Source organism: Myotis davidii, unplaced genomic scaffold (assembly GCF_000327345.1).
Source record: "Myotis davidii unplaced genomic scaffold, ASM32734v1 scaffold289, whole genome shotgun sequence".
Lineage (NCBI taxonomy): Eukaryota > Metazoa > Chordata > Mammalia > Chiroptera > Vespertilionidae > Myotis > Myotis davidii.
Genome location: NW_006299717.1, coordinates 1,591,725 through 1,606,451, shown reverse-complemented (window position 1 = coordinate 1,606,451; position 14,727 = coordinate 1,591,725). Strand labels below are relative to the sequence as shown.

Genomic DNA, 14,727 nt, shown 5'->3' with positions numbered 1-14,727 from the left:
CTCTCAGGCCCCAGCTGGCTGAAAGCAGGTATCTGGGGTTTGTTTAGCCTCTATAATTGAAACTTTGTTGCTTTTGGAGCTGTTGCTTTCGGAGCTTAGAGCAGGCCGCAGCAGGCGGAGAACCTTGGCTGCCTCCATCACTAGAGCAAGCAAACTTGATCGTTCCAGCTCAGTGGCTGCTGGCCGCCATCTTTGTTGGCAATTAATTTGCATATCTCACTGATTAGCCAATGGGAAGCGTAGCAGAGGTACAGTTAATTATCCTTTTTGTCTTTTATTAGATAGGATTACACATTTAATGTACTAACCAACCGTAATCTGGCTTCCACTCCACCATGTCAGTAAAACTGCTACTGCCAAGGTGAACCATGCCCTCTATGTTGCCAATGCAAAGCCAATGGAGACTTCTCATTCCTCACCTACTTGATCTTGCAGCAACCACACTTTCCTGCTTGTCCTCACTTCCTTTACTGGCTGCTCCTTCCCCGCTTCCTTTGTTGGCTTCTTCTCGTCTACCTGATCAACTTCTACAGCACCTCAGACTCAGCTCTAAACACCCCTTTTTTCCTCTTTCTATGTTCTACTACATTCTACCTCTTTCAAATCTAATTAATTCCTCTGGCTTCAAATACCTTCCTCCAATTCAGCCCAGACCTCCTTTATCTGCTCCAAGCCTGTATATATAGCAACATTCCTTACAAGTCTCACAAGCTGAAGAACATACCTCAAATCCACTTCCCCTGCTATCATTACCCATTACAGGAGAATCTCATCATACCCAGCTACCATCCTTACACAAGCAACCAACATATTCCTCCTGAACTATGTATATAGCAAGGCCTCCCAACTGGTCTCCCTGCTTCCACTCTCACCCACCTAATCTATCCCCCACAAAGGAAACAGGTCTTTAAACTTCAAGTCAGATCACGTCACATCCTAGCGTAACACCCTTCCCAGGGACAGCACTTTTGAAGGACTACCCTCTCTTTAATAGGTTCTGCCGGTCCTAAACAACCTACCTCCCCACTCTCTCACCACCACTATCCAACCACACTAATTTCCTTTCATTTCCTTGAACAGGCCAAGTTCTTTTCTCCCTCCAGGTTTTCCTTTCTGTCTGCTCCAAATGCTTTCTCCTTTCTTCTTTGCCTCCTTAACTCCTAATCATCACTTAGGTCTCTACTTAAATATCACTTCCCTAAAAACTTCTCTGACTCGCCTAGTTGAAACTATACTCTTCTTTATACCACTAATGCTCACTTGTGTTTTTCTTTCTCTGCATTTACCATAGCCTATAATTCTTCCTTTACATGTAGTTATTTTGTTCAATATCTGACTCTCCTACTAAGCTGTAAACTCCACAAGGCAGGGGATGTGTGTTTAAAAGCTCGCCACCATAGTTCTAGTACCTAGCACAGGGCCCATCCTGTAACAGGAGTTTGATAGTATTTGTTTACTAAATGAAAAACAAAAGCAGTTTTATTTCATTTGGGGAGATCAAGGAAGATTTCCCAGAGAAAATAACATTTCATCTTTCTAAATAAATATATGTGATTTCTGTAGTAGAGATAAAGAACATTTCAGAAAGAGGAAATTGAGATCAAATAAAGGTTTGGTACCAGTTAGAGATTTTGTAATCCAAAATCCAACACAATCCTGGCACCAAGTGTGTGTGTGTGTGTGTGTGTATGCAAGCTTTCAATATAGTATGTGCCATATAATACCTTTTTTGTAAATAAAATGTTTATGTATACTTACACAGAAGACCAGATGAGTCTATGTCAAAATATTAACAACTTCTGTAGTCAAATCATATTTTAAATGTATTAAAGAAACTATTAAATCACCTTTAAAAATATCTTGGAAAAGCCCGATTTATGAATCTATACTTTAAATTTTTCAGTTTATTTAAAGCAGGCTTATATGTTTATTTACTACCTTTGTTTCAGGCAAATATCTTGAGTTGGAATATTCGGTGCTGAGCCATAGTTTTGCCCTAGAGAAATCAATGGTAAAAAGGAAGTTTACAGAGAAAAATATATTTTTGTGCATGACAGCTTACCGGTGTGATGCACCATGAATCATACTGAAAATATGTCCCTTGAAATCAAAGAAGAGACTATGTTTATACGAAGAATGTGCCCCAAAGTTCCCCAATAAAGAAAAGTGTTTAATCAAAATATTTGTTGACAGCTGGTTAGTGCTGATTCTAAAGTAGAAAAGAAAATCAGTGTCATTGTAGTCTTTTGTGTGCAAGAGCTGAATATGCAAATTAGCCAGAAATGGAGACTCATTATCTGTTTTGCACTTCAAGTGTGATTTTAAGCACTGTAGGTATATATACACACACACATCCAGAATATACATATATCTCAACAAACCATGCACATCATCTGTTCAGAACTGGGAAACGCAGGCATGCTTCTACAACATTAAGCGGAAGGCAGATGGCAAGCACTGATCAACAGAAATAAAATAAAATCCTTCTAGATCCTACTTCTTCTAACAGGCCTTATAATTTTTTTTCTTTAGAAAAATATCAAGCACTTCTTCATATCTGTTGATTTGCAACTTCAAAATTACAATAGGCAATGCAAACGAGGACTTCAAAGAGAGAAAATGTCTTTTGGCACAGATTCTCTTTCATAGTCTTAGGCAGAAGATAACACTAACTTTGAAACTCATAGCATCCTGTATTTTATCAGTATCTAATGTGTAAATTAGCACTTTCTATAACTGGCGGTTTAGCTTTCAAAATACATAATTACTGATCATTTTAGTCTATATCACATTTCTTTTGCAGGGTGAAATGAACTAAAACAGCTGTTACATCCTAATAGCTTCATAATGTGCATAGAATTTCTATGACTATTAGAAATTAAACCTACAGCTTCCTATCAGGCAAAACATATTCATGTGTATATATGACCCACATTAATTGAAAGAACAATTATTAACTTATGAAATTATAATTTGAAATATAATGAAGTAAGCTGCTAAAGAAAATATTACAATTCTTAAATAAGGTCAAAGCCACTGGTCCACAGTAATCTGTTCCCCCCCTTTCCTTGCATCAATAAAGTACTTCGGGCCTAAGGAAGTCCAAGAGCTCATGCTACTACCACTCCTTGCAAAGATCGAGCCCTCTATTTTCATTCTGGGAGATGAATTTTTAGAAGGTGAACTAAGCCTGGCACTCTGCCCAGAATTTCTGGCAGCTGCCAGGCAATCTGGCTTCATTTCTGGTCCACTCTCCTCTGAGCTAACCTTGTATCCACAGAAGGAACACTGATCTAGGGAACTTGTACTGTTTATATGATCATATGATCACTGAGAAAGCTCTAATTATTTTATTAACCACAGGACTTGTACATACAGTTCTCTTTAAGCATATTTTCTGTGGAAAGAAATATTATAAAATCTTATTTCCTGGTATCTCCTTCTAACACTGGGGGAAAAAATAGCAGTGTCAAAAGGATTTTTCTGGAAAAGATCAATTATAATCCAGGCACCTGCATTGAGAGATAGTAGAGGGCTAAAGAGATTGAACAAGCTACCTTATGTGCAACTACTATCAAAAAAAGGTCCAGAAACCACAAAATAATCAGAGAGGTGTACAAGATATAGTATGTAATTAATGGCTAAAGTGGATGACTCAAGCTAAAAACGCTATGAAAGGTCAAAGCAATCACTGCTAGGCAGTACGGGATACAATGTAAGTATATAAAGAGAATACCAACTACCTAACCAGTGCCTTCTTTAGATCACCATTTCCAAAGCAAACAGGACTGGAAAATAACTATGCCACTCACAAATAAATCTGTGTCCAAGTCTGTGTGTATGCTTGACCTCCAGGATTTAGCTGTCATTCCCTCTTCTCGATCTTCCAAAGTGAAAAGTCAGGGAAGCTTTACTCCACTAACATGTCTTTACTCTCTCCGCAGCCGTATTGAAGGTCCTGGAAAGTCTTTCCAACCATTTCCATTAACTCCCAGGTTCCTACTCCCAGCCCCATAGCTCACCTTTGTTTCTGTCCCCACTGCTGAAGGCCCCTGGCTCTTATTAAGGAGCCTAGCACCCCAGGTGGCTCTGTATTCTATTGCCCAGGAGTTTAGTACCTGGCTTCCTGGTTCAGGATTTCCTAAGTTCCATAATCAAGAGGTGGGAGAGCTGAAGTCTGAAAACAAGATTCCAAAAGGAGATCTCCAACAGGAAAACGGTATCAGTATTTATACACTACTGTTAAATTCCTTACACACAGCATGTACCCATCCAATAATGAAGTGCCTATACAAATGTATTACTTTTCTAAGCAAAAGACACAGACTCAAATCCTGGTTCTAAAAGGGGGACTTTTTCTTCACTTCTTAGGAATTTTTACTATTCTCTGAATAACATTTGCGCAAATTAACCTAATTTATAGCTCTTCACAGGGAATCTTCTAATCTTGTTAAAGGTTTACAAAAAAAAAACACATAGCTTTAACTAAAACCAAATCCCAGATACCCAGAAACAATTGTACAAGATCACATAAAGAGGGAAGGACTATCATTTATGTAGAGTCTCTGAGCTTAAGGACATAGGCAGGAGGTATGAGCAAGTAAATAGATGTGATTGACTAGTGAGACAAAACAGGGCTTTTAAGAATCAAAGATGAGCTAGAGAAGCAAAAAGACCTGTTGGTGGAGAGCTTTGAGCGAAGTTTAGATTTGGTCAAATCCAGTGCAAATTCTGCCTCCAGCAAATGTCCTGTACATACCGCACATTCTTTCTCTTTTATTTTGCCTGCTCAATCCCTTGGTCCTTTAAACTCGGCTCAAAACCTCTCTTCAATAGGGTCCCCCATACCTATGCTGCTCCTAGGAACGTGTCCCCCCCCGCTCTCTCCCACTATATATATATACACTTATTATTACACCTATCATATTTTACTCTATCAATCTTTAGAAGGTTATCACTACTATTGTATCATGAGAGCAGCAACTGTCTTGTTCATCCTTTTATGCCTGGCAACTAAACTAAGTGCCTACAATACAGCAGGTGTTAATAAATGCTTATTGAACAAATGTCTAAATGAATAAATCCTATAAATAACTGAGTAATATTTAGGAAAGGAAAGGCATGAGAAAAAGGATGTTTGATGGTCAACTAGGGAGGCAGTATCAGAACTTAATCCTGGATATAACTGTTTAGGAAACAACTGTTAGCACCACCAAATACAGTTCTTGCTCTTCCAGAATGAAAAACAAACAGTTATCTGTGGTAATAATAACTGATCATTAGTGTTACTAACCTCATCTCATGCAGGCGGCTTATTGAAAGACACTAATTTACGTTCTATAACTATAAAATAAAAAGCAAAAGGGCAAACCTGTTCTATATTCTCATGTTCTAATTCTTCCACTACACACAAAAGAATCTCAACATGCTATTCTTCTTATTCTTCTTTTTGGTAAATATGTTTTTATTGATTTCAAAGAAGGGAGAGGGAGAGAGAGATAGAAACATCAATGATGAAAGAGAATCATCGATCAGCTGCCTCCTACAAGCACACCACAAGGGGTCAAGCCCACAACCAGGCATGTGCCCTGACCAGGAATCCAACTGTGACCTCATGGTTCATGGGTCGATGCTCAACCACTAAACCACACCAGCTGGGCTATTATTATCCTTTAAACAAAATATAATAAAACAAAAACCCTGGATTTGACTGAATAACTTAAGCACAAACCCATGTTTCAAAGGTCTTACTGAATACAAAACACAGTGGATTCTTTGGGGGGGGAGGGGGACCTAATAAGAGGATTCTAGGTAAAAATAATAAATAGAAAATTCCTCTAAAGAAGCAGGCCCTGGCTGGGCAGCTCAGTTGAGTAGGGTATCATCCCTATATTCCAAAGTTGTGGTTCGGTCCCCAGACAGGGCACATACAAGACTAAACCAATGAATGCATAAATAAGTGGAACAACAAATTGATGTTTCTGCTTCTCTCTCGTTCTCAAATCAATAAATTTTAAAAAAGCAATGCAAGATTAAGAGATCTTGTGAAGAGAAATTTTATAATAATATGAAATTTGTTTCTAAACACAGCTGAAGCAAAACCAGGAGTTAAGAACACCAGGTTCACTGTAATGATAAAATCTAAAAATGATCTTATGGGAAACTAAGGGGCAAGAAAATTCAAAGCTCTACTGACAAACTGACAAAACAGACCTAGATAAAAGATTGCTACATTCCCTTTGGAGCATTTTAAAGAGAAAAACTTCCTCAATTGTTCATCATCACCCTCATCATCCTCAGCATTAGTATCCTGGTCTTCTGGGCAGCTGCAACCAGCATGAGCAGAGGACGGCCACACAGGCCTTCTCTCAGCATTCCTGGAAACTGCTCCTGCCAAAGAGGCAGTGGGGGCTTCTTCGGAGCTCTAAGTTTCCTCCTACTCCAAAGCAGAGCTATTTTTTTAATCTCATATCCTTTCAGGCAATGTAAGACTGTGGTGTTAACTGTGTATTCAGACAGACCTGCAAAGTTAGCTTCTCTAGAGCTCAATGTCCTCATTTGTAAAAATAAGGTAGTTAGTGGTATTTTTCTCCTAGAGCTATTATAAGAATTATATAAGGTAACAATATGTGTCCAGCCCATAGCAGATGCCAGTAAGTGTTACACTGTTTCCTCCCTGTTTCTCTCCTGAGTTCCAATAGCCCTCTCTCTCTTCCTCATTCCTCCTTTCTTTTGCTTTCCAATTCCTTAAAAATATTTAATGGATCTATCTCCTTTGAGTTACTCTTACGTTTATTTCAAAATTCTGAAGGAAGATTTTTTTAAGTATTTGCATGAAACTGAATAACTGTATTACAGCAGCCACATATCCGCTATACAGTACACATGGCAAGTCAAGAGCGGGCTGGCATTGAATGTACACTTACGGACTTCGGGCATAATTAATGCTCCATGAGTAGAAAGGCTTAAATGGTACAAACAGTGTCACATGTTATTTCACAAACCACAGGCTTCAGAACAATTTATATTTAAATACGGTTTTATAAAAAAGGCAATTTCAGCCTCTCTTTGGCCCCAAGTAAAATTGTAATGATATAGTGACACCATGTGGCTACATTCTGCTTTTCTTTTTCTGTACCAGTTCAATTATGGTATCAAAGTTGTAGGTACAAAGACAACTCAAACTAAGTATAAGCTAAAATGGTTACTTTTTAAAACTGTTTTTTTACTTACACCTGAATAAGCTATTTCTTGAATTCTGAAGATGTCAATCATATAAAGAAAGTAGAGGCTCAGCATAATTCTAGCTGTGATTCTAAAGCTAAAGCATCCTAGTAAACCACTGAGCAATGTAAAAATGCCTGCCTTTTAAAGAAAACAAATATATCAGTGCCCAGTTATGGGGTAGGGGGAGGAGAAAAAAGACACACATGCTTTTGTACAATGTTAACATGGTAGAGAAAGAATGTTGCCATCAATAGCAATGTTTATTTTTCTCATTTATTTTATGTCTTGTAGATCTATAGCACTGTGTAGGTACTATAATTTAATGAAGATGGGTAAAAAAAATAAAGTTATGCTGCATCTAATGATGGCAGGGATGAGGAGGGACCTGAAATATATGGTAGCAATAAAAGAGATTAAAGTGCCCAATACCAAAAACAGTACAGTTTTAGTATTCATCTAATGAGGCCTCCTACAGTACACCAGATATCCCTGAAAAATATTAAAGGTAAACCAAAGAAATCCTAAATATCTAAAATAATGACCAGGGAATATCACTCACTTCATCTCGGCTTAAAACAACCACTTCTCGCCCTGGCAAGGTGGCTCAGTTGGTTGGAGTGTCGTCCCGTGCAAATTTGGTGCGAGGCTTGATTCCTGCTCAGGGCACATACCTGTGTGTTCTCGTGCTCTCTCTCTCTCTCTCTCTCTCTCCTTCCCTCCCTACCTCTCTCTAAACCTATCCCCAGGTGAGCAAAACCACCTCTCCTTTTGGGGTTTCCATGAACACCTATTTAAAATAACCACCCTGTACCCCTTGACCATGGTCACTATCACAATACCATCTTCACAACACTCATAATTATGTGATGTGTTCTTACTATTAGTTTATCTGTTTCTTCCAAATTCCCTGAGAGCAGAAACCTCGGTAGTCCTCTTCAGTGCCATGGCCTCAATATCAAATATAATGCAAATACAAAGTAGGAGCTTATTTGTGAAATGAGCGAGTGGTGAATAAATGAACAGATGTATAAATGAAGACAAATATAGTTCCTTAGCTGGTGAATCACACCTAAATTTCTTCCTATAAACGAGAGCAGAACCATTCTAGTGAGATGTTTATCATCATTTATGTCCTCTAATGCGACCACTGAGACCAGAAGACAGGTGGACAGATGCTCTATAACACCCTTTCTTTTTTCCATGACACATTTGTCACATTATAATTTCTAATTGTAAGAAAAGAAAAAAAAAGAAGGGAAACTACAATAATTAAAACACTTTGAGCAACAGTCAACAAAATCAATGGAACAGAGCAGAATACATGCTAGAACTTAGTACATGATGAATATGGCTACTCACATTAGTGTGGTAAGGAATGATTAATAAATAGTCTTAGCCAACTGACTATCTCTGCCCAAAAATATACACAAAAAAATATTCTAGCCGGATTAAATATTTACATATAAAAATAGCAAGTAGTAGAAAAATATTTATAAAAATACAGAATTCTTTAATGTTGGAAGTGAGGAACAACTTTCTAAACATGATATCAGACCAATGAAAATCATTTATGACTGACAGATTTGATGACCCTTTGTTTTTGGTCAATCCTTACCAGAGGATATTTTTCCATTGATTTTTTTTTTAAAGAGAGTGAGAAGGAGCGATGGAGGAAAGGAGGGAGGGAGGGAGGGAGGGAGGGAGACACACAGATGCAAGAGAGAGATATCCATTGGTTGCCTCCCCCATATGCCCCAGCCAGGGCCAGGAATAAACCTGCAACCCAGGTGCATGCCCTTGACTGGAATTCGAACTTGAGACCCTTTGGTGCATGGGCCAACTCTCTAACCACTGAGAAGCACCAGCCACGTTTTTTAAAAAGTAAAATTCTATATGGCAAAGGGTACCAATAAAACACAAAAAAAAACTAATAAACTGTAAAACATGACAGGCAAGAGGATAATGTCACACATACATATACACATATATGTATATATGTATACACATATATGACATTATACATAACATATATCTATATACCAATGTTAAGTTCTCACCAGCCAAAAAAAAGATAATTACACAAGAAGTAAAATATGCAGAAGATAAAAGTAGACTTTTCATAAATGAGAAATAACAAATAGCCAGTAATAAAAGATATTCCACTTCACCGATAAAAGAAATCCAAATTAAAGTAAGACCTTTTTTGACAAATCATAAATCATATTGGCAAAACGTTGATGATGCCTGCACTGGTGCAGTTTCAGAGCAGAGGCGTTTTTATGTGCTATTGGTGGAAACTGGATATGGCCTTATCAGATAGCAAGCTTTATCAATTTTTAAAATATGTACTACATTTTAATTTTATAATTAAAATGTCATAGAAAAGACACTTCCACTTTGAGAATTAAAAACAGAAGGAAAGAAAGAAGAAAGCCCAGTTTTGTGTTCCCTGGGCGTCCCCCCTGTGCCATGTTCTAATTATGAAGCTGCATCTTCTCGACACCCTGTTGGCCTTGCCTTCAGTCAGCTGTGCTCCTCCTGGCTCTCCTCTAACCTGCAGCCCTGCAGCAAAAGTGTCTGCCATCTACTCTTTTCTTCCCTCTCTCAACAGGTGTATCCTTGAGAACCTTGCTTTTAGGCCTGCTGTTCCTCTCCCTCAACTCCCAGGTTTTATACCAAGATCACTTTTTTTGTAATTCCACCTACCAGCCATATATAGGCTCTGAAATCTATCTCTACCCTTCACACCTATGTTTCGAGTCTTCTCATATTTCAGCAACATTATACGGCTGCCAAATTACCAGTGTCATGTTGAGAGACAGCCAGAAAAAAATTTAAAACCCCCCAGGGTACTCAATATTTGCCATTCCTTATTAGTGTTTTTGTTTGGTCCTAGACTCCATCATCTAAGAAAGCTATGGGAGTACTTGATGAGAGCTTACTAGATAGCCAAGAAGACAATTTGAAGGTTAGAGAATTTATGGGGAAAGCAGAAATTGCCTTTTCCTGAGAAAGAGAAAGCCGACAAGACATTACATGGTTCTGAGTATATATGAAAAATTCTAACGAAACTGACAAGTCACTTTTCTGCACCTCCAATTGGGGGTCGGTGGGGTGGGTAGTTATTAGTTTAAGTTTTTGGTTACATACAGCAGTGCATAGCCAAATGAGTACCTAAAAAAGACCAAGAAAGACAGAGCAGTTAATTTCCCTCCATTCACTGTTATGGTTGGCACTATAACTCTGGCTTTGTCAATAGATAATGTCTACTACTTTGGTGAGGTGAAATACAGACTGAATTACATTCCACAAATATATGGATAGAAAATTTTATGTTTTATATATATTTTATCAGAATAAGAAATGCTTTACCAAAACCAAAATATTTGAAAACTGCTGGAAACATACAAATGGGCAGGTTATTAAGTTAAAAACCCGCCCTGGCCAGTGTGGCTCAGTTGGTTAGAGCATTGTCCCGTACACTGAAAAGTCATAGGTTTGATTCCTGGTTAGGGTACATACCCCAGCTGCAGGTTCAAACCCCTGTTGGGGTGCATAGGGGAGGCAATTGATCAATGTTTCCCTTTTACGTCAATGTTTCTCTCTCTCCCCCTTCTTCTCTCCTCTCTCTCTGAAACCAATAAAAACATGTCCTCGGGTGAGGATTAAAAAAAAAAGATTCATATAATTTTTTAAAACAGATAAAGAGACCCATTTAACCCCTTCCCCGGCAGAAACGTGTATACTCGTTTTCACAAAATGTTCTTTTTCAGTCGTCGACGAGTATACTAAGAAAATATGGTAAAAAAAATATGGTTTATAGGAAGACGAGTTACAAACTGTTTTCATAACCAGCATCAAAAATACTATATAGAACCAAAATAAAAAAATTAGTCTGAAAAAGAAACGTTTTTAACAAAAAAAATTGTTGGGGAAGGGGTTAATATATGTTTTGGATTACTAAACATGGACTGGGAATAGAAAAGTGCTGAACCAACTAGGCTCCTGAGGTAAGGAAAAATTTCCTTGCAGTGAGAGCCACCATGGCCAAAGAGGATGGTAGGAATGGTTCCTTTCCCTGAAGGTCAAACCCCAGTTGAGAGTCTTAGAAGTGAGAAAAATAATTTTTTAAAAATTAGTAATAAAAACAACTATTTACTGAGCCTATTTTGGGCCAGGCACTGTGCCCAGTACTCATATATGTGCTATGCCATCTAAACCTCCGCAACAGACCCCCATAAAGGGTGTGGCTATTGTGGGTGTGTGTGTGTGTGTGTGTGTGTGTGTGTGTGTGTGTGTTTTGTTCTTAATCCTCACCTGAGGATATTTTTTCCACTGATTTTTATTTTAGAAAGAGTGGAATGGAGGGGAGGAGAGAGAGAAGGAGGAGGGGGGAGAGAGAGAGGGGGAGAGAAACACTGATGTGAGAGACACATGATTGGTTACTTCCCAAATGTGCCCCAACCAGGGCTAGGGATCAAACCTGAAACCCAGGTACATGCCCTTGACAGGAAATCAAACCTGAGACACTTAAGTGCACAGGCTAACACTCTAACCACTGAGAATCACTGACCAGGGCTATTCCCGATTTTTTTTTTTTTTTACTGGTATAGAAAAACGAGTGCTCAGAAAGGCACAACTTTTCTAAGATCACAATGCCAGTATTAGATGAAGCCAGGATTTGAGAAGAGCTCTCTAACTCCATAGCCCATGGTTTTTCTACTACAAAATGCTAATTTGCATGCAGTCCAGCCTGGATTCAGAGAGGGCTGGGTAATCTCACACCCCCCAGTTCACAGAGCACCTCTCCTTTTGTGAATATATTTGATATACTCTTTCATCAATACATGACACTCATAGCTTCTGGGATTAAATTCAAAATTCAGTTTTCTAAAGAAAAAAAACAGAAAGTAGCCTTTGCAAACAGTACAAAACCACTTACCACTCCAGAGAGTTTTCCAGCCGTGATGTGCATTCTAACAAACACATGGATTAAAAGTATCAATGAAAATATATACATATCAACATTAAAGCAATCTCTCTTCATTACCCAGTCAGTGCCCTGACCCCACAAATCCTGTGGTAACATTTATAGAGTACCTACTGCACACAAGGTCATAACCTGAGTACTGTGTAAGAATACTAAAAGATTAGAATGTATACTCGATTCCAAAAGCTTGTAATTTTAGTATCAGAGGCAGGACAAACATATGAAGGAAACTGAAGAATAAAGGTGACATGCAAATGTTACAAATGAGCATTTTAACTGACATAATGCAAACAGAATACTGATATGCTAAAGAAATAAAGAATTTATATGTGCCTAGTGAAGCTAGAAGAAATGTGTTTAGCACATTGTTTAGGTAGTCAATAAATGACTGTGAAGATAAGAAGCACCAAGTATAAGACATCCTTGAATAATCAATAGGGACTTATTCTTAGGTTCATTTTTATATACTACCAAAATTCCGAACATTACAAAAGGCAGAGTTTATCATGGAATTTAGTAATTAACATAATATGTTAAAGTAATTATAAATATATTTAAATTTTTTAAACAAATATAATATCAAGGTTTCTTCCTTTTCTTGTTAACACTTTCTCTAAACCACTTTGTCTCAGTTTTTCTTGACCAGAGTTGGGAGCCAGCTATACGAAAACAAAAACTAGCATCACGAATATGGCCAGGCTCTACGCGTATAAAAGCTATACCAACAAAGGCAAGGCCACCCAGGAGAGACAAAGTAAGGAAAGGGGAGCATAAATAATACCCATTGATAAATAAAGAAAAGTATATTTTCTAAAAGCCAGAGACCATAACTGAAGGCATGTTTTAAGATGGGTGTAAAGTACACAGACTCTGTCATGACTGGTTTTATATTCACTATGATTTGTTCTGGGAGTCATGTTCCTACGATTTCAAATTAAATACAAGCACACGGTCCTTCGGTGCACATCAGACGCTTTGGCTGTTATACTGCTTATTTTTTAATCCAATACAATAGTAATAAACTGAGTCGATACAGACTCGATCATGTCCCCCAGGTCAGGGCCCCTCTGTCACTCTCGAAGTATCCCTAGGCAGCTCTGAGATATAGAATCTTCACTCAATTTCTTGTCCTTCTCATTTTAATCCATTCAAAACTCCTCTGATAAAAGAGCAACTGCCAGATCTTAGACACTTTAGTCCCCCTTTGGGGAAATGAAATTGATTTTCTTCATTTTCACACAAGAGGATCCCTGGATAACAATATTGTGTCTGGTCATACTATAATAAAAAAATGTAGGCAACATTCTTTACTATACCAGAGGCTGAAAGGTTTTGTGAGTTCCTGTGGTGGAAGTGAGAATTCAGCCTGATTTTGACAGGTCATGAGTTTAATAAGTATAAGAGTGTCTTCAGACCAAGAGAGTAAGTGCTGTGGGGCATCCACCTGCTCTGAATCAGCCACAATGGAAGGTCAATCGAGGTTACAGGTGAGAGTGAGGAGGGAATTGGGTAAGGGGTCAGCTCCACATTCTCCCTAGTTTACACCTTTGATATCCCTTCCCTTCTCTTGCCTCACCACACCAAATGAACCTGCCTTTGATCCTTTGGTAAAGAATATCTGAAGGCAATTTCCAAGGGGAAAATTATAACAGAAACAACACAATTTGGGGAACCTTTAACTACTTTTCTCAACTCCCAATTTCATTATTCGGTTAGGTTTTACAGAATTTCATTTTAAAAAGTTTAAAATATGGCTTATACCTAAAGAAAGAATATGAAATATTAGGACAATACTTTATCAGTACTTTTTAAGACAAACTAACATGGACTGCAACATGCAACACATCACAACAATACAAGCTAAGGTGCTCTGAGGAAGGGAGGTTGTGAGCCTGGAGCCCCACCTGCTGAGCCTCCCTTGCCCCAAGCCCAGCCCCACTAGAAACACTGACTCTGTCAAATGCCATGGATATTCACTGACCTAGAAAAAGAACACAGATTTCAGAATATGCACAATGGCATCAAAAAATCTCCTTGTGCCCTGAGGACAGCCAGAGAAGTCTCCAGAAACACTCTCATGGCTTCTGTGGGAAGAATGTACCGCCTAACAATAACTGCTTTCAAGGTAAAGCATGCAGTTCAGAAAGTATTTCCACTCCTCAGTATTCCTGTCCCTTCATATTCCTTTATATGTCTACTACATAAAAACAGCACAAAATACTTTGGATAAACAGTTCCACAGCACACTCTAAATATTAAATGCCTAATTTTCCATAGTTTCTCTAAGGTTATGTTGGAATGTATTCGTTAGGTGATACTCTAAAAAACTCTTCTATAAGACCAAAAATGTAATCTGTTTCTTGTCAAAGCCCAAATCTCCTTGAATAAACAACAAAATAATTTATTATACATGAGAACTAACCTGCAGACACGGGCTGGAAAATATAACTTTTGCCAAGAACGACACAGATACTGTGAATGATCAATCACTCTGATCCAATCAAGTTCAT

General features: G+C 38.2%; 1 protein-coding gene across 2 annotated transcripts in view; it reads right to left on the bottom strand.

Moving 5' to 3' along the window:
- BTBD9 (BTB (POZ) domain containing 9) overlaps positions 1-14,727 on the bottom strand; it is a 444,722-nt gene that overhangs the window by 354,276 nt on the left and 75,719 nt on the right. For both annotated transcript variants that reach the window (XM_006775885.2, XM_006775884.2), the window contains exon 7: positions 14,640-14,727. In XM_006775885.2, the coding sequence (XP_006775948.1) occupies positions 14,640-14,727 (88 nt within the window). The remainder of the gene's footprint in view (positions 1-14,639) is intronic.